General features: G+C 41.9%; 1 protein-coding gene across 2 annotated transcripts in view; it reads left to right on the forward strand.

Annotated features, from left to right (window-relative positions):
* The window catches only part of LOC124711714 (fatty acyl-CoA reductase 1-like), a 193367-nt gene that overhangs the window by 135619 nt on the left and 30393 nt on the right, over positions 1 to 27355 (forward strand). For both annotated transcript variants that reach the window (XM_047241924.1, XM_047241923.1), the window contains exons 6-7: positions 10400 to 10592; positions 26890 to 27132. In XM_047241924.1, coding sequence (XP_047097880.1) covers positions 10400 to 10592; positions 26890 to 27132 — 436 coding nt within the window. The remainder of the gene's footprint in view (positions 1 to 10399; positions 10593 to 26889; positions 27133 to 27355) is intronic.

The raw sequence follows: 27355 nt of genomic DNA on the forward strand, positions 1-27355 counted from the left end.
CCAGTTAGAGTTACATTTTCTGGAGCTAATCCTTGACAGGTATGGGGGAAGCATCGTGGCCAGGCAGCGGAATTCTCGACCCCTGCCCTCTATGCCTCCACCTCTCTAGTGCTGATGAGCAGCCGAGAAGAAAAAGTACATTGATCTTATTGCCTTAGTTCCAAGGTAAAAAAGAAAGAAAAATAATAGAGAAAGAGTCGGATGGCTGACGTTTTACGAACGTAAAGGACTAGCGTTCTTTTCCTTATACCTGTGCAGATAATATTTTAAACATTAATTCACTACAAATTATAGAGTTGTAGGCTTTTCTGGGTTCCACATTCTTTCAAAAGATTCCATTATATAATAGCCTAATCTTTAAACAAACAGATAAATGGTCGTAGTAAAAATATTGGAATGGGCAGTAGTTATTTGTAATTACGTCGACCGCCAGCTAGTGTCTCTATAGTTTTCAGCTAAGAGAATCGTATCACCTGACTGACACATTTTTCTAAGTCCTTAAGCACAGTTTACTCGACCAAGTGGATGTGCCTTCCAGTATCTGCTGTTTACAGTTTATTGCTCGTTCTTCAACATCGGTGGCCTATTAGAAAGTTACGCTAATAAGAAGAGGTCGGTAGATCCTTGGTAGCCCGCCAGCTTACTGAACTGATATGTGTTATACGCATCGGATCTCACTGCAGTCGTATTTTTGTTATTAGTTTTATAACGCGTCGCAAATACTTTGTGCTTTATTTACTATTTGTTATTAAATTATATTTTCTTCATTTTACGTTTTTCAGAATTCTCTTCAGCAAATTACAAATTCAGCTGTTGAGAATTCTCCCAGCAGCTGAAACATGCGGTCGTGCAAGCAATCATCGTATGAAATGACAAATTATGTTTTGGGAATTTGATATCTAAAAATAACCTTTCTTGGAAGGTAATAAGAATAAAAATAATGATCCTTAGAGAGTGATATCCACTTGGTCTCCGATAAAACAACAAATAATCTTCCGTGGACTGTGACATTCATCTATCTTTCCATAAGAAAAAAACAAATCATATAGTAGCATTTAGATTTGTATTTTGAAATTAATATCGGTGGGCTAATAAATATGTAGCCCACTTCCACAAAAATTAAATTAAATAAAATGAAGAGTAGGCTATGTGTAGCTTCAGTATTTTGCCTACATGCCATTGGCATCAAGGACGGCTAGGATGATTCGAGGCATAGAATTTGCAAGTCTCTCGAAAAATTCCTCATCCATGGTAACCAAATCCCATATAGCAGTCACGGCTACCGCAGGTGAGTCTGACAAATTGTATCACAGAGTTTTCATCAACTGAGCCCATACCTGCTCTCTGGGACTGAGATCATTCGGCTTTCGAGGCCACAGAAAGTATTGACTAGTATTCTCCCTCGTTTGAACCTATGAACCCTAATGCTAGTGTGTGCTGGATAATAATCATGCTGGTAAGTGAGACGGCCTCCAGGGTGCGAATGTCGATCTCCAATGTGATTACATTTTGAAGGAAACGTTCACAGCATGCCGAATTTTACTTGCCTTGGATACGTTTCAAGGTTTCTGCACAAATGTAAGTCATTTCACACTTATGTGTCCGCTTGTAGCACGTGTGGCCACGAAGTGCGCGTCATATCGTTGCGAATTTGTGCGGTAAACAAGAGCACCACCTTTGCTCGTGGTTTCAGTCGTGCACTCGTCGTGGAAAGTGACTTTCCTCCAGTCGACATCTTCCCACGAACTCACATTTGCTAGTCTATCCACGGCTTGTTCGTCTGACAACAGTTCTTTGATAAAAGCACGACGGGACTTGATTCTATCTTTCTTTGATCATGCGAGAGCAGTTTTCGACAAGACTCGGAAATGTGAAGCTCTCATTAGGCCCCGGATGATTGACAAAGGACCATTCTGGTCCGCCCTGGCCAATTCTTCATCGTCCGCCCTGGTCTTTCAGGTATAGGAGGTCTCTCTCGCTCAGTATTATCTTTAAATCGTCTAATCCATCTCCTTGCTGTGGACCATCAACGCCATAACGACGTCCTGCCTCAGATGCACCGTTTTCAGAGAGAGCAGTTATTTGCTCGCGAATATTCAAGCAGACGTGTGACGTATGCCAATTACCTGATATATTTCTCTTAACTAAGACCTGTAGAGACACCAGCTGGCGGTTGAAGTAATTACAAATAAATACGTCCATTTGCAATATTTTTTATGACCATTTGTCTGTTTGTTTGGAGATTAGAGTACTATAAAACGGAATCTTGAAAGAATGTGGAACCTATGAAAGCTCACACTGCACAATTTGTAGCGAATTAAGGCTTAAAATATAACCTGCACAGGTGTAAATAAAAAAGTTACAGTAAACTCCAATTAGATTCGGCCACTAATGCTTTAGTTCGTATACCATCAGCCTATCCACTGAGCCACTCAAGCAGATGTGAAGCGATCGTCGTTGTAGTAATTCTACAGACGTGGAGTTCTTATATTTCTACCGTTTATACGTGCTCGAAAACTAATTTGCAAAAGAAACTATATGATGAGTTAAATTGCATTGAATCTCGACATATGCTGTATACCAACTATTATATTGCTTCTATTTGACGATGTAAACAGCAAGCTGAAGCTCCATAGAGCGCTTGAGATGTGAACACTGCCACTTCTGAACTAGGGCATGCGTAATGCTATGTTCTTGAACTTTAAATTATCCGGACAGGTAAATATATTTGTCTCTCATTGCACATGACACGGTTTTCGGTAAGGAAAGCAAGTAGTGTTGAACAAAGGATAAATTTGTGTTTTATGATTGGAAAAAGCGGGGACAGGATTTCACAGCAGACGTATGCACTGACACTTTTTTACGATGCCCAAAGCGCTGTGGTCTGTTCGCGCGTGGTGGTCGGTTGCCAAGCCATACCTGTAAGTCACTTTGCATTACACTGCAGACGGGAGCTACGTCGAAGTTTCCCATGAATTTGTTCACAAATCCTGCTCTCAGGCACACTGTGCGTTACTGCAACACGAATCATTGTGTCACTATAGTACAGACCACGGATATATTGAAAACGACGTGTGACCCATTGACGGTATGTCTATTCTTCAAATAGTAGCAAATCCAGCCTACTAGTCGTTAATAACTTCTGAGCGAGGTGGAAGGTTCCAGCGACAAGAAATAATAAAGTTTCACAGCACCTCGCACTTGATGTTTAGGACAATGAGAGTTGAACTGTGCGTAGTAGTACTCTTTCCATTCCTCTTGTTGTTCATCAAAAGCTCGGAACGGTGCAATGCGTCGAGGCGCAGCATCAACTGCAACATCTGTTGATTCTGGAACTGAATGAAATACGTTAGATCAAAGCCAGCAGCAACAGAGGGCATAGGCGCAGCTGGTGTAGGAGGCGGGTTAGAGGCTATGATTACACGAGGAGCGCTGCAACAAAGTAATTATGCACAAATAGCGAAATCATCGTGGCCAGTCTGCAGTAAAGAAAACAATTAGTAGCAATGCGCCTCTGAAAGTAAAGAGAGAAATATTAGTGACGCGCTTTAACAGAATGGTGAAGAGCGAAGACAGTGTTGGTTCTCGAATCCTCGTCACCAGATGTTCTGTCGGCCAATGTCGGAGTCAGCAGTGAGACAAAAATAAGGAAGGGGAGAACTTGCGATGGCCGGTAGCAGGAATCCAAAACGATCTGTACATAACGCTTCAGGATTAAAGCTACGCCGGCCGCGGTGACCGTGCGGCTTTAGGCGCTTCAGTCCGGAACCCCGCGACTGCTACGGTCGCAGGTTCAAATGCTGCCTCGGACATGGATGTGTGTGATGTCCTTAGGTTAGTTAGGTTTAAGTAGTTCTAAGTTCTGGGGGACTGATGACCTCAGATGTTAAGTCTCATCGTGCTCAGAGCCATTTGAACCATTAAAGCTACACTTTATTTCTGAATCTTATGTTCTTGTGCCTCCTACATGCGATTACATTACTCGCTACTGGTACTCAGTAGAAGTGTGTGACCGGATCGGAGCCGACCATCTGTGGCCGGTTGATTGAGTCAGTGTTGACAGGGGGCGCTAGACTCTTGTTTCCCTGGAGGTGTGGCACTGCCCACTGTTCCTATTTGCGCACGGGTCAGCAACTAGGGCTAAGAGGGGATATTAGACATATAGAAAGAATGGTGCACGAATTGTCACAGATTTGTTTGAGCCATTGGAGTGTGTAACGGAGACGCTGAAGAAACAGACCAGTGGCTTCAAGACCGACGCAAACTTACCCATGAAAGATCGTAATTTATATTTCAGTTTCCAACTTTAAACAACGAATCTACGGATGTACTACAGTTTCTATCTTCTAGGAATTGCTATGACACGATTAGATCAATGAGAGCACTCACAGAAGCGATTAGCACGCACTCGATCCGGGAATCGAATGTTGGTCAAATATGATTGTGATCCCATGCTGAGGTGCTAACCTTATGTAGCTGTTCAAAACGATATCATCTTCTACTGTTACGCAATGGAAACTTGGGGGACGAGGGGACGTGTGTGAGGAGGGGGATCTATATTCCTTTAATTCCCTTTTTATAAATTATTCTGTTGTTTTGTGGAAATTTACTGTGGTGTGTATGTATGGAAGGTGGTGTTGGCTACTAGAGAAAACAGTATTCGTTTAAATCCCATCTGTAATAGATAGCATAGGACATATAAGAGTGGCCCAGACGAGTGGATACGATCTGTGGCAGCAATGAGAGAGGAGGAAACGACCCACAGTTACTTCCAACAGGACGGAACAACTGCACATACAGCTGGCCGAGCCTCGGAGCACACTTACACAATCTTCAAGGCTGACAGAGTTGTCGGCAGACGCCAGTCTCTTCCTTGGCTTAGCTGGCCATCCAGGTGGTTACTCTGCGTGCGGAGCCCTCAAGTCTACAGTGTACCACAACAAGCCTCGCAGTCTTCGATAACTGCAGCAGTGCTGAGAGTGCAGCAATTTCAGCAGTCCAGCTTCGATCCGCCTTCAACAACTTACTCATCAGGTGCCAGCAGATGACTGGTGGTCACTTTCAACCTATGCTGCAGGAAGATTAGTGCTGTAGTTTCTTTCCTGTGCTATGTTGCTTTGTGCCCTGGAACGCTGTTCTATGAGCTATTTTTATTTGCCCCCATCTTGTTTTATGGCTTAGTTGCATGACATTTATTGCACTTTATAAGTTAGGGAGAGGGTGTCAACTATTTTGTAAATACCGTATTCCTCTCATTCCCTCAGTAATATAAGTTTCTTCCTGGAAATTTCAAGAGGATTTCAGACATATGATGCCAGATGCTGGGGAAAACGGCATTTCTTTCGTTTCCTCTGCAATATGAATGACGTTTCCCCAAGAATCTGAATCCCCCCCTACAAGCTAACATTTTCTTATGGACTTTCATTATAAATATACACTAAACACTTTTCTAGCAAAACGTATAACATTTGTTACAAAGAAAGCGATTGTTTATCATATTAAAATGCTAATATTTACCTGGATACCAGACACAAAAAAAAAATGGTTCAAATGGCTCTGAGCACTATGGGACTGAACATCTGAGGTCATCAGTCCCCTAGAACTTAGAACTACTTAAACCTAACTAACCTAAGGACATCACACACATCCATGCCCGAGGCAGGATTCGAATCTGTGACCGTAGCGGTCGCGCGGTTCCGGACTGAAGCACCTAGAACCTCTCGGCCACAGCGGCCGGCCAGACACAAGATCTGCAAAGTCTGATAATTCACGTTTTCCTTAAATAATATACAATTTTCCGCGGCTGCATAAATATGGGGTTTGACTACGAAGGGCGAAATGAATGGTGAACTTATTACCAAAATTAGCAGTGTACGAGCAAAATTATGTGCCTCGGAGACCAGGTCTGAATGCATAATGGTCAGAGAAAAGTATGTAAAAAGTCTTTCCATACTGGGTTAGCCATCTATGATGACTGGGAATGTGAGTTGAATTCAGAAGTTAAAACAGCTGTGCAGAATGCACTTCAATGAAAGTCAATACAGTGTCGACTATTAAATAACACAAAACTTGACTAAATACCCCGATTTATGCTGCACACAACATTTCCTATCTCCCTGTAACGTTTACTTTATGAACCAACATCATTATAATATATTACAGGGGGAATGATAGGAATGCACTGTCCCCCAATTGTCGATGTCCCCAGTAACTGACATCACCTCTCTCATTTATGCACCATAGTAGATTGTGGGACAACAACATTGTGATGTGTTATAGAGGTAGTAAAAGAAATGCACTTTTCAGCTCATGTTTCCATTGTGAAACAACAGAAGACGACATTGTTTGAACCGCAAGATGAAATTAGTACCTAGCTTTGGAGCTCTATAATGTCTGACTGACTTTGGTATCACATGAAATACTGAGTAATTTAGACATGGGAATAGTATGTTTACTTTGAGAATTCTTGTCCACCAGTGCACTTCAGCTTGTAAGTTACATCAGCAGTAGCGCTAATGAGTACTGTGAAATGTTGCAAAACCGGTTATTATGTAATTTGGTGAATTTAATATGTGGTATTAAGATCGAACCTTGATGGCGAACCTTGAGCGCCAAAGAAACAGTTATAGGTTTGGGTATTCAAATACAGGCAGAATACGGTGCTGCGGTCGGCAACGCCTATATAATAAGTGTCTGGCGCAATTGTTAGATCGATTACTGCTGGTACAATGACAGGTTATCAAGATTTAAGCGAGTTTGAACATGGTGCTATAGTCGGCGAGCAATCGATGGGCCACAGCATCTCCGAGTTAGCGATGAAGTGGGGATTTTCACGTACGACCATTTCACGAGTGTACCGTGAATACCAGGAGTCCGGTAAAACATCAGATCTCCGACATCACTGCGGTTAGAAGAAGAACCCGCAAGAGCGGGACCAACGACGACTGAAGAGAATCGTTCAGCGTAACAGAAGTGCAACCCTTCCATAAAATTGCTGTAGATTTCAACGCTGGGACATCACAAATGTCAGCATGCGAAGGATTCAACGAAACATCGATATGGGCTTCCGGACCCAAAGACCCACTCCTGTATCGATGATGACTGCACGACACAAATCTTTACGCCTCGTTTGAGGCCGTCAACACCGACATTGGACTGTCGGTGACTGGATACATGTTGCCTAATCGGACGAGTCTCGTTTCAAATTGTATCGAGCGGATGGACGTGTACTGGTGTGGACAATCAAGGTTCGATCTTAATACCACATATAAAATTCACCAAATTACATGAATACATAGACCCTACAAGTCAGCAGGATACTATTCAAGTTTATGGAGGACCTGTAATGCTGTTGAGAGTGTGCAGTTGGAGTGATATGGGACCCCTGACATGTCTAGATACGACTCTAACAGGTGACACGTATTTTAGCATCCTGTCAGATCACCTGTATCCACTCGTATCCATTGAGCAGTCCGAGTATTTTGGCAGTTCCAGCAGCACAATACCCACACATTCAGATTTACTACAGATAGGCTCCAGGAACACTCTTCTGAGTTTAAACGTTTCCACTGGCCATCAAACTCCCCAGACGTGAACATTGGTATGGCTTGCAACGTGCTGTTCAAAAGAGCTCAACCACCTCGTAGTCTTACGGATTTATGGACAGCCCCGCAGGATTCGTGGTGTCAGTTCCCTGTAGCACTACTTCATAAATTAGTCGAGTCCGATGCCACGTCGTGTTGCGGCACTTCTCCGTGCTCGTGGGGGCCCTACAAGAAGTTAGACAGGTGTACCGGCTTTTTTTGGCTCTTCAGTCTATAATTTATTTCCGTGGTGTCCATAACCAAGTTGCAAGGAGTTTAAAAAGACACACAGAGAACCACGATGTAAAAATACATAATTAGAAAGCCTACTGTGCTTTCAGATTGTAATACAACATCTGGAGTTGGTCACTAACAACTTTTGTTTATCCTTAAAGCATTTATCAGTAGTGGTAACCGAAAATCAATATGTATTTTATTTTAATTTTATAGAACAATTCGTTTATGACAGCAGTGTCATTCGTGTTTTGTACCTATAATCTGAGAAATTTTGAGAAGTAATAGAATGTTATCTTTCTATAAAGTTCGGTTCATTGATTGCAATGAGATCTTACCTGCATATTTCGATAAGTAACCTGAACGTCCACCCTACTTGATAAATGGTAATTTTATTTCAGTGGCAAAGACACTATTTGTGAGATATCGACTTTTCATCTCTGTCTGTTGCACCATCATGGTGGTCTTTGATTCATCTCTGTCTTGTTACAGCAACATCTTAGCTCATGTTGTGTGTAAACATAGGAGAAATATGTACTTTTAGTTTTACATCGCAATGATATAAAATCTCGTCAAAACAACTACTTCCTTACTAAAATCGTGTTTCGTCATTTACTTTGACATTTGCCTGACTAGGCCCAATCATTTCTACAAAATAGTAATAATTGTCAACCAGTATCATAGCTTACATTTTTATAGCGCAGAAGATGCTATATGAAATTCCTCTCAGCTAAATTTGTGCTTCAAAAGAGGAAACATTAATGAAATACTTACCAAGCCATCAACTGATGACAGCTCGTTCTGTGAACTGTCAATAACATACCTCAGATTGAAACAACACCATTATACAGGGTGTAAATTTTAAGTTGACAAACCAGAATAACTCGAAAAATAAGCTTCACACCAAGAAATGTGTAGAATCCAAAGTTGATTATTTTCGAGGAGGACATCCGCTGGTGCTAAAATTAGCCCGCCACCCCAGCCCCATGGGAGTGTGGTGGGAGGCAACTTTAAAATTTCAAATGGAACCCCCGTTTTTTATTGCAGAATCAGGTTCTACATAAAAAACTACGTACATTTTGTCTTAAACGTTTGTTCAGATTCTTGGTAGTTGGCGCTGTAATTCAAGAAAATCCATTTCTCAGTTTTGCTCGGAAAATTGTTACGTATAAATAAAATATACTTATTTACTTCTTAAATTTTGATTCGTTAAAACTAATGATGATGATGACGATGATGATGATGAAAACTAAAACTTTCCCTCTCTCCCAATGGGGTGGGGTTTGAGAGAGGGCAATTACAGTTTTACAACTGTTGACCGAAATATTAATTTTTTATGTAGATTCATAATGGGGCAACATTTGTAAAACTTGTACTACTGCTAATTACATGTTATAAAAATGTGTGTGTATCTGTGTGTATATGGATGTATGTGCGGATTTTCCACATTTGGTCCTAAACCACTGGACTGAATTCAGCCACACTTATTACACATACTGCCTACCAACAAGCAACAATCGCTGTGCATGTAAGAACCACCTATCATAGTGAAGGAGATATGACGTCATAAACACTGAGACGCACGAGAAACTGCCGCATCGTGCATGATGTTTATATTTATTACTCTTTTCCGTTAACTCTATTCGCAACCTATTTCGTTGACAGTATCCGCATATGCCGATGAGTGCACCTACAAAATTGTTTCATTATAAAACACAAAAATTGATAGGATGACATAAACAATTAAATGAGTGAAAAAATCCCGCATCATGCATGAAATTTGAATACATTCATTCCTTACTTCTGAGACACTCCTACAGTCGAGTCAACTTAAGGAAATACCTGACACCTGGCAGCCATTTTGTCATCTTTCAATTGCCAGGCGCAAGCGGCTGTAGGCGAAAACTATACCTGTATACAGAGGTATGAAGAGGCGCTGCCATGGAGACGTTTACAAAACGCGTTATAGACACGCAATGCAGCTGCCCCAGTGTACAGAAACTGACCGAAATCATGTTTCTTATTTTGGATAATTGACTCATACATTTGTCCATTATGCTTATTTATTTGTACGAATGTTTCATAATCTCAAAGGGGTTTTCACAGACAAATATAAATGAATTTTTTCGGCACTTTAATACAAACACAGATAACTTTTTCCATTTCGAATGGAATACTGGCAACACGAATACCCAGGGGAACGCCAGGTTTCCCTCAGGTAGTATTCGATAAAAATCGCTATAAACTATAAGGTGGCCTTCTTATTCACTGTCAAGAAACTAACCTTATTTGTTTCCCTCACACTCGCTCTCACTACTCAAATGGCGCCTGTCTTCCTTTCCCTGTTTGTTACTTACAGGAATTGGAAGATGGCTGCTGTCCTCAAGTCCCCTACGAGCTTCGAATGACTGTGATCTCTTACGTTTCGTACACGATTGTCCGTCCCTTCCTCAAGTGAAAGAGACGAAAGTCAGCACATAACTTGGAACCATTTGCACTACTCAAGTCTGTAGTAGATAAATTTCATAGCACAGAAGACTACTTGAAGAAAAAGCTGTTTTGAATAACTTTCTTTCCGACAGTTGGACCAGTCTGGAAAGAGCCGCTAGAAGGCTGGGCAGCGAATATGAATGGACCAATCGGCTTCTTCATAGCTGGTGGAAAAGGCGTGCTGAAGGTTATGATGGCACACCTCAACCTCACAGTCGACACCATACCGGTCGATTGCGCGGCGAACGTCATCATCATCGTGGCGTGGCATGTTGCAGAGACGAGGTACGCATTACATCGAATTACTATCCTTATGAGCTATTAGATACTATGCTTTATAGCATGCTTTATGCTATCATAGTACCGTTTAAGTCTGCCATGTTTTATCTTAGGACAGTTGTTGAAACAGCGTAAAGGAAAGGGGAAGTTACTGTCTAATATCCTACAGACGACATGATCGTTGGAGGCGGTGCACAGACAATAATCGTAAAATGATGGCTAAGGAAACTTACCAGTGCGGATTTGTAGCATGGCGAGCGGAAGCTGTTACTTATGCCGCAGGTGACGAACACACACACTCAGAGCAATGCTAAGTGTCCTCTATGTCATGCTGTAGTGTAATAGCGTGCAGTTAGTCTGGGTTTTCCTAGTGAATGGTGTCTATTGAGTCAATCGCCGTTTATTCACTTATCACGTATCCTTCGCATCGATTACGGGAGAGCCTGTCTAACTATATTTTCCGATCGCACATTGACCAGCTTCGATATATAGGTCGTTCTCTGCTATGTGGAGTTTAGTTAAGTTTAGATTCACCTACACGCGCAGCAGTTCATCGGCCGACTGACTGACTGACTATTTCGTGTCGGTCTACACACGTTATGACCGACTGCGCTCTGCGTTTACTACATTGCCCTGTTGTTGTGAACGTAAGGTGTTGTGAACTTAAGATAAAGTTCATATGTTGTACGACATCTCGCTTGGTTTTGCACTGAAACAAACACAGGTGTTTGCCACTGCTCTTTTAAAAGTAATGAGGCCAAAATAAATAAAAAGGCCGAGAAGAAACAGTTGACAAAGAACGGCATCAGCATCCCCTTATGGATCATGGCTTCCTCGACGGAGATAGGAATTTACAATTGAATAACATCGTTCTATAGTGCATTGAGGAAGATTGTAGTGACACATTTTTTTTCGTCTTGAGTACCAGACTTTCTGCATCTGACCCTGTTGTAACACTTCTGGAATGCTATCATGCACTTGGTCTATGCCCACGAACAACCACCCCTTAATTTAAGGGAACTGTGTGGGTACCATGTACCACTAGAAAGGTTTCAAGGACTTTTTAATCCATGTCACTGAGGATCGTTGCAGTATTGCGTTCCAAACGTGCACCATCACGATATTAACCAGCTTGTCATTATGTTTCAGCTACTTTCTGACAGTGCATGGTGTGGAACGGAAGCCCTCCTTGAGAACACTAACCGACATTTGGAGGTTAGAGTCTCCTAGAAAGTCAACGGTGATTCTGAAACTTAAAGTATTCCCTGATTAAAGGATAGTGGCTATAGGTGGTTGTAACAAAACGAAACCTCTCGAGAACACAGCGCCCAGTGTTATGGGAATGTTTTGGACTTGCCTGCTTTAATTTAGAGATGTTTGCGTTATATGCTGTGCCCGGGTGCAGAAGGCCACCTTTAGTGAGTACGTCATCAGGTATTTAGAGCTCTGTAGTTCTTGTAAAGTGCCTGTGGAACACAGGGCTGCAGTGCAGAAGTTGATCTAAGAATTTGACGTGTTAGGTTGCAGAGGGATGTGGGAAATAAAGTGGGTTGATAGGTCTCCAGTGAATCAGCAAAGGAAGGGGTATATGGGAAAGAGTGACAAGAAAAAAAGGTTGGAATGACATGATGTGTGTTAGGACATCAAAGAATAAATACCATGACAATGAAGGGAGGTGTAAAAAAGGTGTAGGGGAACACAGAGACTGGAATATATACAATAAGTAATTGAGGGCGTAGGACTTAAGTGCTGCTCTGAAGTAGGGCACTGCTTCCAAGGAGCTAAGCCGAATGTGTGGCACTCGTTCCCAGCACTTGCTGTCCATTCGTTACGCTATCACTCGCTCTGAGTGGACGAGCACTCGCTGAGTGCCAGTCTCGGTGAAAACATGGAATTTAGTTACGTCACAATACAGTTTGAGGCCTACAGAAGACGGCTGGGCTTGCTTTCACTGAAACTCTGTGGCCCATTTACATCCGCGCGTTATCCACCTGGCTATGCGAGCTGCGTAGGTGGATGTAATGTTTGGCGAGGTAGGGTCTGTTATCTTCAGCTATTTCCGCCAAGCTACGACGAGCGTATCCGACCTGTCTCTGGCACACCACAGCCGAGTGAACACACGGAAATAGGTCGTGCTCGTAGCGCTCTGCTATGAGGTGGAGAGTTCGACACGGGAGAGCAAGGCGTGGTGGGCCGCTTCAAACCAGTCAGGAGACTGGTGACTAGACAAAGCGTTCCTTTTAGACGCTACCTCAGAAATCGTTAATTTTGTTATGAGTGACTAGTCGCTGAATGCCGATTTTCAAATGCATGTTTAGCTGCCACAGGTTTACCTGGATAGCGATGGCGCAGGTGCCAAGTTGACGTAGCTAATCTGTAGAACCATAGGATGAACCTGTTGTGTGGACCCTACCAGCGGAAGGTGTGTGAGAATTAACCAAAAAAGTACATTTTAGAGCTATATTTCAATTAACAAAATATAATGAAGAATTTAGGCTTATTTATGTATGTAAAACGTTACGGTGTGATTAACTGACGATAATCAAATTAATGTTGTTTTTTGTGGCTATTGGGTTGTATGTTATGGCGGTCTGTAATATAAGATATGGGCAACACAATGATTAAAAAACAGCAACATTTATTAGAATAACGGGCAACGAAATATTTTGCTTTGAGTGGCGATTTATGTGTGGCTCCGTAGTCAAAGTCTGTTCAGTAATATAACCTAACATAGTCAACGAGAACTGTCTAACCTACAGAAGTTCAGTGTGGACTGCATAATTCACAGTTTTGTGTTCTTGATCTGAATACGAACATCACTTTGGTACCTCGCATTTACTATCCAACGTTCACTATTTCAGTGTGGCTGGCTGTAACAGTAGGAACTACTACTCTGTGTTGGCTGTGCAACTGTAAATGTGCAAACTGATTAAATGCAACTGATAATTGCAAATCGGCAAAGTCGGGCTGCAACTGGCTGTGTGCCTGCATTATCCGTGACGCAGAATTATGACCCTTGTGCTCTATTTCGGGGAAGAAGAAAGTAGTTAATGGCTGTCATAACTAGAAGTTCATGGAGTCGACTACTTGAAAATCTTGATGCAGATGCATAAATATGTCCCACCTATGAGCCCCATATACGTGGCGACAGACCAGCTCTGAGTGGTACCTGCTGTGGAGATTGCCTGTATGGTGGTGCCATCTAAAGCCGTCGCTGTGCACCGTGTAACTTCGTACACAGCACGTATCTACAAAAACACCTAAACACCTTAACACACTCTTTTTGTCTCTCTCTCTCTCTCTCTCTCTCTCTCTCTCTCTCTCTCTCTCTCTCTCACACACACACACACACACACACACACACACACACACACAGGCGCGCGCGTCCACTTTTTATGTCAAGATTCAAATATTATTCACATGTCTATTATCACTCATAATTTGTGTCTAAAGTACTACTGTCGACTCTTGAACTAAGTGTAACAACGCTCTTCCTATGTGTAAATTGTTCTATAACTGTACCAAACACATGCAGTTAAAAATAAGACGCTAAGCAGGCACCTGACACTTCTATTTTCACATGAATGAGTCTACATACAGAAGCGAACTTGTGCTAAGCATATGCTGTCTTAAATACTGCGCCAAATAGTCGATCTGTGACGGTCGACACACACCAAGAAACAATTTGCAGTTCTCTGTCAACGACTGTAAGTGGGCAGTTAACGTATAGCTTAAAACTGAAACCTAAAATATGACTATGGACTTTCAAATGAAAGGCCAAAATGCTGTTTCCATTTCTAAATTGCATTTAATATTTATCAAAATATGTAAAGATATTGACATTCCAAATTTAGGACTACTTGAGGATATGTTACGGCTCGTACAAATACTGAACTTCCTTTCTCAGATATTTTTAATTTCTTTTTCGATAATGCTTCCCCTGACTAAGCACCATTTTAGAGAGAGGGAAGAGGGGGGAGGGGGGGGGGGTTGAAAGTAATGCATCATGTGGACACTATAACAAAATATAATCAAGGTCATTTATTGGTTAATATAAGTTTTTTCTCACAGTACTCTGGAACCCATCCATGATAGCATGTTTATCCACTGTCATCAGATTTTTCCGACAATTTAACAGAGAAATCCCATCTAAACAGGATTCGTTTTCATTAGATATTTAACGGGTTGTGTCGCATAAACTCCATATTTTCGTATCACACATGGATAAATTTGTAATGCTCCAATTACGAAATGGAAATACATGCCACGGACCAGGGCAATGACGAATAAAAGATAGGAAAGTTCGATACCTCGAATATACAACCTTTGAAGGAAAATAAAATTATTTATCAAATATATACAGATTTCGAGTACAAAACATATTTAGTTACTTACTGTAATGTTCAAGTATAATTACAGTTCTCTAATCGTGAACGAAATTGTGATCACTGTTCCAATATAATTTTGCCTGTATTATTTATGAAAATATATAAATATTTCAAGTACAAAACATATATGGCTCTAATATCAACCTAATTGTTATGCAACATTAAAGAATACACATGGCAACCATAATAGCACTACTGACTTGGCTTACAGCTTAAGATGTACTTTCCAACGAATTTAGTTCGATTATAGTTTCACACTGTAACGAACCCAACATTGTGAAATTTGAAACTTTCCATGAATGTAGCTTGTTCCATGAAATTTCACTCAAACTGTTAGATATCTACAAATTTCTGCCACAATATTTCAGCTGCGCTATTTAGGACCCTGCCAGCATATGTGTGATGCACCCAGGTGTCACTGCTTGTTCACATACGCTTCCCCTTGAGCCAAGGCCGGCACTACCACTCGGTAAGATGGCCGAAGCAGAGGTGTTGTTGGACAGGGCCTCGTGATTCTTGCATGCGAGGTGTGCCGTGAAAAGAGAGGGTAGTGACTTCTTGACGGCAGCCGCGAGGGCGCTACGACGCTCATGCCTGTGGTGGCTACACAGTTGTTTATACTAGTCAGTCATGCACCTCAGTTCACTCGTTAGTTTGGAGCACAAGCCACTTCCTAGAGAGAGCTAGAGAGAACATGGCAGACGTATGTAGCGGCATGAGTCTTCAGTGTGGTTCCAGTTACGAATGTTTCTATGGGCCATTGTGGTTGATAATTGCTGTTGGAACGCCATGTAATTGGACACCAAGTGAGGTGACATTTCCTGTGTCCATACCGATTCATACAATTATGTGGCGCATGGCCTCTTTATATTCGTGGTACATCTTAGCGTCTTCGAGTATGTCTGTGACCATTGATGGGTTTATATAGGGCAGTGCAAATTTGACGCTTTGAAAGGCTTTTTTTAACGTTACTCATATGTGAATAGGAAATGTTCTGTTGCTCTGGGGCTCATCCAAATTTACGAGTTCTTCTGTTTTGTCGTCTGCAAGAATCATTCGCTGCTCAGCTTTTAAGGTATTTATGTTTCAGTTTGTACAGTTTCAGCTGCTGTAACAATACAGAAAAAATCAGAACGTTATACAGTGACAGTAATCGAGGTTGTCTGTTGTATACTGGTCAAGTGTCACATTATTACTTGGATATCTGAAATGTCTGCAGTAGCATGTAAGCATAGACATATAAAATGTCGATGTCTATGTTGTTATAATGTCTAAAATTTCTACGAAAAATACGTAAGCACACACACACGACCACACACACACACACACACACACACACACACACATAAAATGTTTACGTCAAGCCTCAAAATATTATTTCCCCTTCCAAATAACCACCATAATTAGATCCTAAAACATGACTGCGATCTCTCTAATTAGTGCGCCGGTGCTGTTTCTGTGTCTGAATTGCCCTGTAACAGTACAATACACATGCAGACAAAAATAACATGCTACATATGCAAAGTTCACTTCATTTGAGGCATAAATAATGTTTCCGCATCGTCCTATAAGAGCACAATACACATGCAGATAAAAATAATGTGCTAAGCATTGAGCTGTCAGTTCGTTTCCGGCACAAATGCAGCTAAGTAGAAAGCGAACCTGACCAAATCTGAAACTGTATGAAACACATGTTCTCTTAAATACTATTCTAAGCACGCAAGAAGTTATAGTTGACACAGGCAATTATACACTCTGAGGTAAACGGGTCAAATGACTCTGCGCACTACGGGACTCAACTGCGGCGAGGGATTAGCCGAGCGGTCTCGGGCGCTGCAGTCATGGACTGTGCGGCTGGTCCCGGCGGAGGTTCGAGTCCTCCCTCGGGCATGGGTGTGTGTGTTTGTCCTTAGGATGCTCTAGGTTAAGTAGTGTGTAAGCTTAGGGACTGATTATCTTAGCAATTAAGTCACCATAAGATTTCACACACATTTGAACATTTTTTTGGACTCAACTTCTAAGGTCATCAGTCCCCTTGAACTTAGAACTACTTAAAACTAACTAACCTAAGGACATCACACACATCCATGCCCGAGGCAGGATTCGCACCTGCGACCTTAGCGGTCGCGCGGTTCCAGACTGTAGCGCCTAGAATCACTCGGCCACACTCTGAGTTACTCTTCCGTAACTGTCAGTTACCAGAAGAGAGCATTTGATGTATAATTTACACTTAATACATAAAAGTCACTGTGAACTTCCAAATGAAGTGGAATAATGCTATTTCTGAATTTTCTGTAACATTTGTCAAGATGTGTCAAGATACTGGCATGTCGAATGCAGGCCCACTTGAGGCTATGCAACTGGTGGAACTTTCATCAGATGCCGTTTTTATAATTTCTTATGTAATGCACCTTCTTAGGGGGGAAGGTGATGATGCATCATATTGTACATTGTTGTTGTTGTTGTTGTGCTCTTCAGTCCTGAGACTGGTTTGATGCAGCTCTCCATGCTACTCTATCCTGTGCAAGCCGCTTCATCTCCCAGTTCCTACTGCAGCCTACAACGTTCTGAATCTCTTGGTCTCCCTCTATGATTTTTACCCTCCACGGTGCCCTCCACTACTACCTTGGTGATCCCTTGATACCTCAGAACATGTCCTACCAACCGATTCCTTCTTCTAGTCAAATTGTGCCACAAACTCCTATTCTCCCCAGTTCTATTCAATACCTCCTCATTAGTTATGTGATCTACCCATCTAATCTTCAGCATTCTTCTGTAGCACCACATTTCGAAAGCTTCTATTCTCTTCTTGTCTAAACTATTTATCGTCCATGTTTCACTTCCATACATGGCTACACTCCATACAAATACACTCCTGGAAATTGAAATAAGAACACCGTGAATTCATTGTCCCAGGAAGGGGAAACTTTATTGACACATTCCTGGGGTCAGATACATCACATGATCACACTGACAGAACCACAGGCACATAGACACAGGCAACAGAGCATGCTCAATGTCGGCACTAGTACAGTGTATATCCACCTTTCGCAGCAATGCAGGCTGCTATTCTCCCATGGAGACGATCGTAGAGATGCTGGATGTAGTCCTGTGGAACGGCTTGCCATGCCATTTCCACCTGGCGCCTCAGTTGGACCAGCGTTCGTGCTGGACGTGCAGACCGCGTGAGACGACGCTTCATCCAGTCCCAAACATGCTCAATGGGGGACAGATCCGGAGATCTTTCTGGCCAGGGTAGTTGACTTACACCTTCTAGAGCACGTTGGGTGGCACTGGATCCATGCGGACGTGCATTGTCCTGTTGGAACAGCAAGTTCCCTTGCCGGTCTAGGAATGGTAGAACGATGGGTTCGATGAGGGTTTGGATGTACCGTGTACTATTCAGTGTCCCCTCGACGATCACCAGTGGTGTACGGCCAGTGTAGGAGATCGCTCCCCACACCATGATGCCGGGTGTTGGCCCTGTGTGCCTCGGTCGTATGCAGTCCTGATTGTGGCGCTCACCTGCACGGCGCCAAACACGCATACGACCATCATTGGCACCAAGGCAGAAGCGACTCTCATCACTGAAGACGACACGTCTTGCGGTGTAACGACGCCTTAGGTTTTCGTTTGATATATGACCATGTGCAGACTTCGTCACCTACGTCAGTTACAACCCACTTCAAAAATGATTCATATTCTTTTTAAATTGTCATAGAATGGTTCTTGAACGAAACTGTAAAACATCAGTTGAGTCGTGTGCAGAGAATTACATCACTTGGGCCAATTGATTTTCGTAACTTTTTCGAATTTAAATTTCGTTTGTTTCTCCTCAGAAATTATATTGACACACGTTATCTTGATCTAATCGATATCAGAACCACACATTAAATAAACTTTTTAGATTCAAAGTTTCGGCCAACGCTGTCTGAATCAATAATCTTGTCAAATATATTATTAATCCGTTCACATAACTCTTCATAAATAAATCTTCAAGACACGTGTTTCAACTTTAGTAGCATACACTATTTTATTAGCTTCCTAGACATACAGATGTGAACTTGAGCGTTGACAGACAGTGACTAACTTTTCAATAAGGTTAAGATCATTATGACGTCATTGTTGTACAAAAATAGTATAAAAATTCATTTTTAATTTTTCTGTATTTCATTTACAACTAAGATATTGACACTATCTAGTCTCTCGGTTAAGTCAGTGATATCGTTTCGCATGCGAGCTTTTTCCTCGCGCGATTCCTGGATATGTTCTTCTAACCTTTTACAATTATCGGCAATCTTATTACTAAGTCCTACTAATTTTTCTTGCATTTCAACTTTAGAAGACTCTATTTTATCACTTAATTCTCGACTGGTTTCATTAAGATATTCCTGCAACCTGTCTGTTGATTTTGTTAGCTCCCCTTTAAGTCTAGCAGTAGATTCCTCGTTAGACTGTTTTAATTCCTGTTTTAGTTCCTGTTTCAATCTAGCAGTAGATTCCTCATTAGACTGTTTTAATCTAGCCATAGATTCTTCGTTAGACTGTTTTAATTTCTGTTTTAGTTCCTCTTTTAATCTAACAGTAGATTCCTCGTTAGACTGTTTTAATCTAGCCATAGATTCTTCGTTAGACTGTTTTAACTCCTCTTTTAATCTAGCAGTTGATTCCTCGTTAGACTGTTTTAATTCCTGTTTTAGTTCCTCTTTTAATCTAGCAGTAGATTCCTCGTTAGACTGTTTTAATTTAGCGATCGCCCTAAAAAGGGCTCTCATGCTCCTATCGGACATAGATTGCTCTTCGTCTGACATTTCACTTCCCGACATTATTGTAAAATATTAACTATTTACACACGCAGACTTGGAATCAACAATCCTATAAAAGCACACTTCCTATATACAACACTCCACTTCCAACTTGAAACAAACTCACCGGACACTAATATTGTAATTTGTAGTTCTCGATGATTAGTGTGCTGCTATGGGCTGCAGATGTAACAGCCGTCGATGCAGCCGCTGAGATGCTGCGACCCCGCTTCCGCAACCGGCCGGACGCTGAGTCGAACACCGGAAACGTCGCTGGCTGCAACCACGCCCGGCACCGCCGTAGACAGGCGAAGCCCTCAGCAACACCTCTAATACCAGCCGGAGGAACGCCCCGCAGCTGACGTACTGGGCCTATTAGTTTAGGGAGAAAAAAGGTTGTCGGGGTTTGCAGCGTTCAGCTGCTGCCCAACAGATGCGCCTTCTCGTGGAACCACTGCGTGACCGTACTGCTTGGCTGCGCCCCGTCAGATGCCCACACCCGCGAAGTCGCCGCTGGCTGGTGAAGGCTCCACGAAACTCGCGTTGACTTCCGAAGGACTCTTGATGTTTTGTTTCGTACCTGTGTGCCTTAATTGCACACAAGTCCTGTTTCTAAGGTCGCCACGGTGCGGTGTAACGACGCCTTAGGTTTTCGTTTGATATATGACCATGTGCAGACTTCGTCACCTACGTCAGTTACAACCCACTTCAAAAATGATTCATATTCTTTTTAAATTGTCATAGAATGGTTCTTGAACGAAACTGTAAAACATCAGTTGAGTCGTGTGCAGAGAATTACATCACTTGGGCCAATTGATTTTCGTAACTTTTTCGAATTTAAATTTCGTTTGTTTCTCCTCAGAAATTATATTGACACACGTTATCTTGATCTAATCGATATCAGAACCACACATTAAATAAACTTTTTAGATTCAAAGTTTCGGCCAACGCTGTCTGAATCAATAATCTTGTCAAATATATTATTAATCCGTTCACATAACTCTTCATAAATAAATCTTCAAGACACGTGTTTCAACTTTAGTAGCATACACTATTTTATTAGCTTCCTAGACATACAGATGTGAACTTGAGCGTTGACAGACAGTGACTAACTTTTCAATAAGGTTAAGATCATTATGACGTCATTGTTGTACAAAAATAGTATAAAAATTCATTTTTAATTTTTTTGAAACACGACGCAACAACTCGGTTCCAGGATCTTCTGTTGCTCCTTGGCTGTCGACCCGCGACGTATAGCGGCCAGCAATTTCCTCTCTGGTCGCGGCAACGAAAATGCTGTCCCCGTTCGTTGCGCCGATCTCTCCGTACATGAAACACATAAAAAAAATACAAACTTTTAGATAATTCACATTTATTACAAATAATAAGAAAACACATAAACAAAAACTAAATTAAACTTATAGTCACCTGCAAACTGGGCTGACTTGGTGGATGGGTGACGTTTAATTTCGTCCCACTACAGTCTCCATTCGTCCCTCCATTCACGCCTGTCGCGACACCACTGGAGGCGGGCTGCACCATGTTGGGGCGTGAGCGGAAGACGGCCTAATGGTGTGCGGGACCGTAGCCCAGCTTCATGGAGACGGTTGCGAATGGTCCTCGCCGATACCCCAGGAGCAACAGTGTCCCTAATTTGCTGGGAAGTGGCGGTGTGGTCCCCTACGGCACTGCGTAGGATCCTACGGTCTTGGCGTGCATCCGTGCGTCGCTGCGGTCCGGTCCCAGGTCGACGGGCACGTGCACCTTCCGCCGACCACTGGCGACAACATCGATGTACTGTGGAGACCTCACGCCCCACGTGTTGAGCAATTCGGCGGTACGTCCACCCGGCCTCCCGCATGCCCACTATACGCCCTCGCTCAAAGTCCGTCAACTGCACATACGGTTCACGTCCACGCTGTCGCGGCATGCTACCAGTGTTAAAGACTGCGATGGAGCTCCGTATGCCACGGCAAACTGGCTGACACTGACGGCGGCGGTGCACAAATGTTGCGCAGCTAGCGCCATTCGACGGCCAACAAAGCGGTTCCTGGTGTGTCCGCTGTGCCGTGCTTGTGATCATTGCTTGTACAGCCCTCTCGCAGCGTCCGGAGCAAGTATGGTGGGTCTGACACACCGGTGTCAATGTGTTCTTTTTTCCATTTCCAGGAGTGTACTTTCAGAAACGATTTCCTGACACTTAAATCAATGCTCTCTTCTTCAGAAACGCTTCCCTTTCCATTGCCAGTCTTCATTTTATATCCTCTCTACTTCGACCATCATCAGTTATTTTGCTCACCAAATAGCAAAACTCCTTTACTTCTTTAAGTGTCTCATTTTCTAATCTAGTTCCCGCAGCATCACCTGACTTAATTCGACTACATTCCATTATCCTCGTTTTGCTTTTGTTGATGTTCATCTTATATCCTCCTTTCAAGACACTGTCCATTCGTTCAACTGCTCTTCCAAGTCCTTTGCTGCCTCTGGCAGAATTACAGTGTCATCGGCGAACTTCAAAGTTTTTATTTCTTCTGCATGGATTTTAATACCTAACCCGAACTTTTCTTTCGTTTCCTTTACTGTTTGCTCAATATACAGATTGAATAGCAACGGGGAGCGGCTACAACCCTGTCTCACTCCCTTCCCAACCACTGCTTCCCTCTCATGTCCCTCGACTATTATAACTGCCATCTGCTTTCTCTACAATTTGTAAATAGCCTTTCGCTCCCTGTATTTTACCCCTGCCACCTTCAGAATTTGAAAGAGAGTGTTCCAGTCAACATTGTCAAAACTTTATCTAAGTCTACAAATGTAAGAAACGTAGGTTTGCCTTTCCTTAATCTTTCTTCTAGGATAAGTCGTAGGGTCAATATTGCCTCACGTGTTCCAACATTTCTATGGAATCCAAACTGATCTTCCCCGAGGTCGGCTTGTACCAATCTTTCCATTCGTCTGTAAAGAATTCGCGTTAGTATTTTGTAGCTGTGACTAATTAAACTGATAGTTCGGTAATTTTCACATCTATCAACACCTGCTTTCTTTGGGATTGGAATTATTATATTCTTCTTGAATCTGAGGGAATTTCGCCTGTCCCATACATTTTGCTCACAAGATGATAGACTTTCGTCAGGACTGGCTCTCGCAAGGCTGTCAGTAGTTCTAATGGAATGTTGTCTACTCCCGGGGCCTTGTTTTGACTTAGGTCTTTCAGTGCTCTGTCAAACTCTTCACGCAGTATCATATCTCCCATTTCATCTTCATCTATCTCCTCTTCCATTTACATAATATTGTCCTCAAGAACATCGCCCCTGTATAGACCCTCTATGCACTCCTTCCACTTTTCTGCTTTCCCTTCTCTGCTTAGAACTGGGTTTCCACCTGAGCTCTTGATATTTATGCAAGTGGTTCTCTTTTCTCCAAAGGTCTCTTTAATTCCTGTAGGCAGTATCTATCTTACCCATCATTAGATAAGCCTCTGCCGGTCGTGGTGGCCGAGCGGTTCTAGGCGCTAAAGTCTGGAACCGCGCGACCGCTACGGTCGCAGGTTCGAATCCTGCTTCGGGCATGGATGTGTGTGATGTCCTTAGGTTAGTTAGGTTTAAGTAGTTCTAAGTTCTAGGGGACTGATGACCTCAGATGTTAAGTCTCACAGTGCTCAGAGCTATTTGAACCATTTTTGATAAGCCTCTACATCCTTACATTTGTCCTCTAGCCATCCCTGCTTAGCCATTTTGCACTTCCTGTCGATCTCATTTTTGAGACGTTTGTATTCCTTATTGCCTGCTTCACTTGCTGAATTTTTGTATTTTCTCCTTTCATCAATTAAATTCAGTATCCCTACTGTTACCCAAGGATTTCTACTAGCCCTCGTCTTTTATCCTACTTGATCGTCTGCTGCCTTCACTGTTTCATTCCTCAAAGCTACCCATTCTTCTTCTGCTGTATTTCTTTCCCCGATTCCTGTCAACTGTTCCCTTATGCTCTCCCTGAAACTCTGTACAACCTCTGGTTCTTTCAAACCTCCGGTTTGTACATTAGGAAAGTATAATCGATGTTATTAATTGGATTACATAGTTTTTATTAGATTTCTTTGGTGTCACACACGTTGTACTATGTTTTTCAAGGGACGTTACTTTTCTTCGACACTTTGACATAAAAACTGTAGAAAAGCGATGTATTTTGAAAAAATGTGTAATACGTTTTATCACTTAAGATACATTTGTTCGTAATAATCAGAGATAAATATGTAATGTTGCCATTGCGAAATGTAAGGACACAAGGTAGCCAAAGTGAATAATGGAAAAGTTTCCACAAAGAGAGAAAAATTTCATATTTCAATACAAAGATAAAATTATTTATCAAATACATAACGATCTCGAGTACAAACTACATGTGGCATTACTGTCACAACCTACTTGTTTTGTACATTAAAAGAGGACACACATAGAATATTCGATTATAGCAGCACTATTGTTCCAACTTAGAGCTTAAGCTGCACTTATCGAAGAGTTTACTTCATTTATTGTACCACACATTAAAGAATGCAAAACTTGTCCGTATTATGTGTCCAAGTACATAAAAATCGTTCCTATAACATTACGAAACATACATGCAACTGCTGCTGACGTAACTTACAAAATATTGTCGTAGATGATTGGTTAACAGGGAAAATACACACCGAAAATTCAAACAGTTTATTTTAAACCATAGTATGAAGGCTTTCACGACCGGATGACATATCTTCTTTATTTTAAACAACAAATAAACCTGATGAAGGTTCAGTAGAATAATTTGGCCTGCTCCAGAGCACTTATTGCAAGATAGTGGCCATTTAATTTACAGATCAGATGTTAATCAGATGTTAACCAGAATTATTTCTCCAAACCGATACAAGTTAGCGATTCCAGTCATACTTGATAATACTATTTACTTAGAGCAAATATCTTGGGGCAACTATTCAAGTTTTAAACTTAAAAATTATCGAAAGCAGGAAGCTAAAATCTACAGTAATTGTAATACAATTGAAGAACGAACACTTGACAAGATTGGCTAGTAATCAGTTCTGGATATATGCCATTGGAGTATTATACCAGTTTCACTGTGGAAGCTTTACTGGTCTTCATCATCTTTCCAAACACACAAAAAACAAGTCATGGCCATGTGTTTCATACATAAATACAGTTAAGCCTAATTAACAAACGTGAGATCCTCTATGGCAAAAATAGCTGCAACAAACATAGAAACTTTGCAATGAGTTTCGAGTAAAAAGAATAATGGAAACTAGAGATGATGGCGTAGTTCCGTTGAAATTACTTTGGAAACGTAAGTAACCAAAAACTGTTTTGCCGACGCACAATCTCATATTTGCAGGAAAAAACTAAAAAAGACTGCTATAAAACTGTGTACAGGGGAACGTAACAAACAATACACCGCGAATTAATAGGTTTTGGGAAGAGGAGTAGAGAAGGGACCTGCCAGACCAAGATAAAAAGTTAAATTCAGTGTTTAGCTAGGCATAACAAGTAAGGAAAGAAAGAAGAAGAATACATTTACTAAACTATAAATCAGGCGTCTGTGACGCATGAAGGTGGGGGCGACAGTAAGCTATAATTGTATATTCGAGGATAGGGGTGGGGTGAGGTGAGAGGAGGAGGCAGTCTCAGACTGTATACTCTCCCAGAGCTGAATCCAGGATGTGAGCTTCATCTGAGCAGCCTCCACACTGAACACTGGCCATTACGATACTGTATCTCGACCGCTTGTGCTCTGTTACTGGGCTGGACTACTCGCATTACTCTCCTACCAATGGAGGATAAACTATTGTTACCACAGTCGATAGCACGGTGGATTCGTAATCGGACATCACCTCCATGTGCAGTCGACCTCAATTAGGTTCTCTGTTATTCCAAGCGACTTGAGGCGAGTGCCTGGGTCTTTGCTCAAAATTCAGACTTCTATTCCACTCCTTCTCTTTCTTCCTTCCATCAACAGTTTCTAACGACCGTGGCTTCAATTCTATACTTCCTCCGTTTCATATTTTTTCCATACTCCGCAATGGTTATACTTTTCAAAAGACTGTGCAATTGAAATTGAATATGAAGCTAGTGTGATGTCTTGTCCGTTAACTTCAAAATGCAACATTAAATATATGAAATATTCGACCACTTAGCAAAGGCCTCCGCTCAAAACGGCATGTTTAAAAACATATTATTACTGCCATCAAACAAGAAGATTACATTATGTAGATGAACAAAGTGCCAGTGTGAAAAGGGATACCCATCTTCGATACGCAATAGCGGGAACTATTACCGACAGATACAGCCATATATTCCATCCAAGCCCTGTTTGCACATGATGCAAATAAAAAGTTTATACGATCCATTATTCGCACGAAATTAAATAATTGATCATCCCCCAGCCTTCTTCACTGAATACCAGTTCAAGTAACACTCGTTGTGAATGTGACGAAGTAACAGTATGAGATATGCATAAGATTTATTTTTTTTCGAATGTAAGCTGTAAACAAACCAGAAGACTGTTTCCAGACAACAGTTAATCACATACCATCACCCGCCTGGATAGTCGCACGTTGTAGCACCCCGCTTTCAGGATTCGGACAAGGGACTGTGTCCCACTTAGTGTGGATATGGTTGTTAGGACGTTTCCTGCATTCCAAGAGGTAAATGATGGGCTGGTACCCAGGTCCCGCCTCAAGTGCACGATTCGCAAATATTCCGGAAGCGTTTACAGACTTGCGCATGGATAACTCTAGACACATTATCCACTTGGTCGGTGACTAGGTAGCAAGAGGATGAGACCTTGCCACCTCCTTAAGTTATCTGTGCCAGCTCTAAGAGTAACGATGGCAACCCTGCATATATGTGGGCGAAAGCCCCAAGAAAAAGAAAAAGTTGTTAACCAGATACCAGCAGTTATGAGTAACTAAAATAGTAGGTCTGTTTCATCTGAACAATACATAATTTAAAAATGATTGTGAAATTTTTAGTAAATGTAACTTTTGTCAGTGAAATCGTACAAAATATTTTAAACACTAAAGGTCTGGGGCAATTTACAGTTCACTGATCTACACCAACTTGTCGTTTGTTACAGGCAGCCGAGTCCATATGTTTGCAACATAACTACGGGGGATCAGAACCGCATCACCTGGGGAGACATTATGAAGCATCTGATGAAGATAAATACGACAGAGGTTCCTCTGAGACCAGTTCTGTGGTATAATGAGGCAATTGTGACGACTTCACTTGTGTGGTACACAATCTGCCACTTCTTCCTCGAAGTATTGCCTGCACATATTTTCGACTTCTTCATCCGTCTCTCTGGAAGGAAACCATTGTACGTACAAACATACAGTGACTGTAGAAATACGCTCAAGTACTCATCATAATAGTGATTTACTGTCATATTATAGCAGTACATTTTAGAGAGTCTGTGATCAATTGGAATATCCTGGCACCATTATCATGAGAATCTAGAATTGGCACCAGTTTTAATGTCTACGGAACTTACGAGCCGTTGGCTATTTAATATGACAATACGTAAACTAAATCTTGGAAAC

This window comes from Schistocerca piceifrons, chromosome 8 (assembly GCF_021461385.2).
Source record: "Schistocerca piceifrons isolate TAMUIC-IGC-003096 chromosome 8, iqSchPice1.1, whole genome shotgun sequence".
Classification (NCBI taxonomy): Eukaryota; Metazoa; Arthropoda; class Insecta; order Orthoptera; family Acrididae; genus Schistocerca; species Schistocerca piceifrons.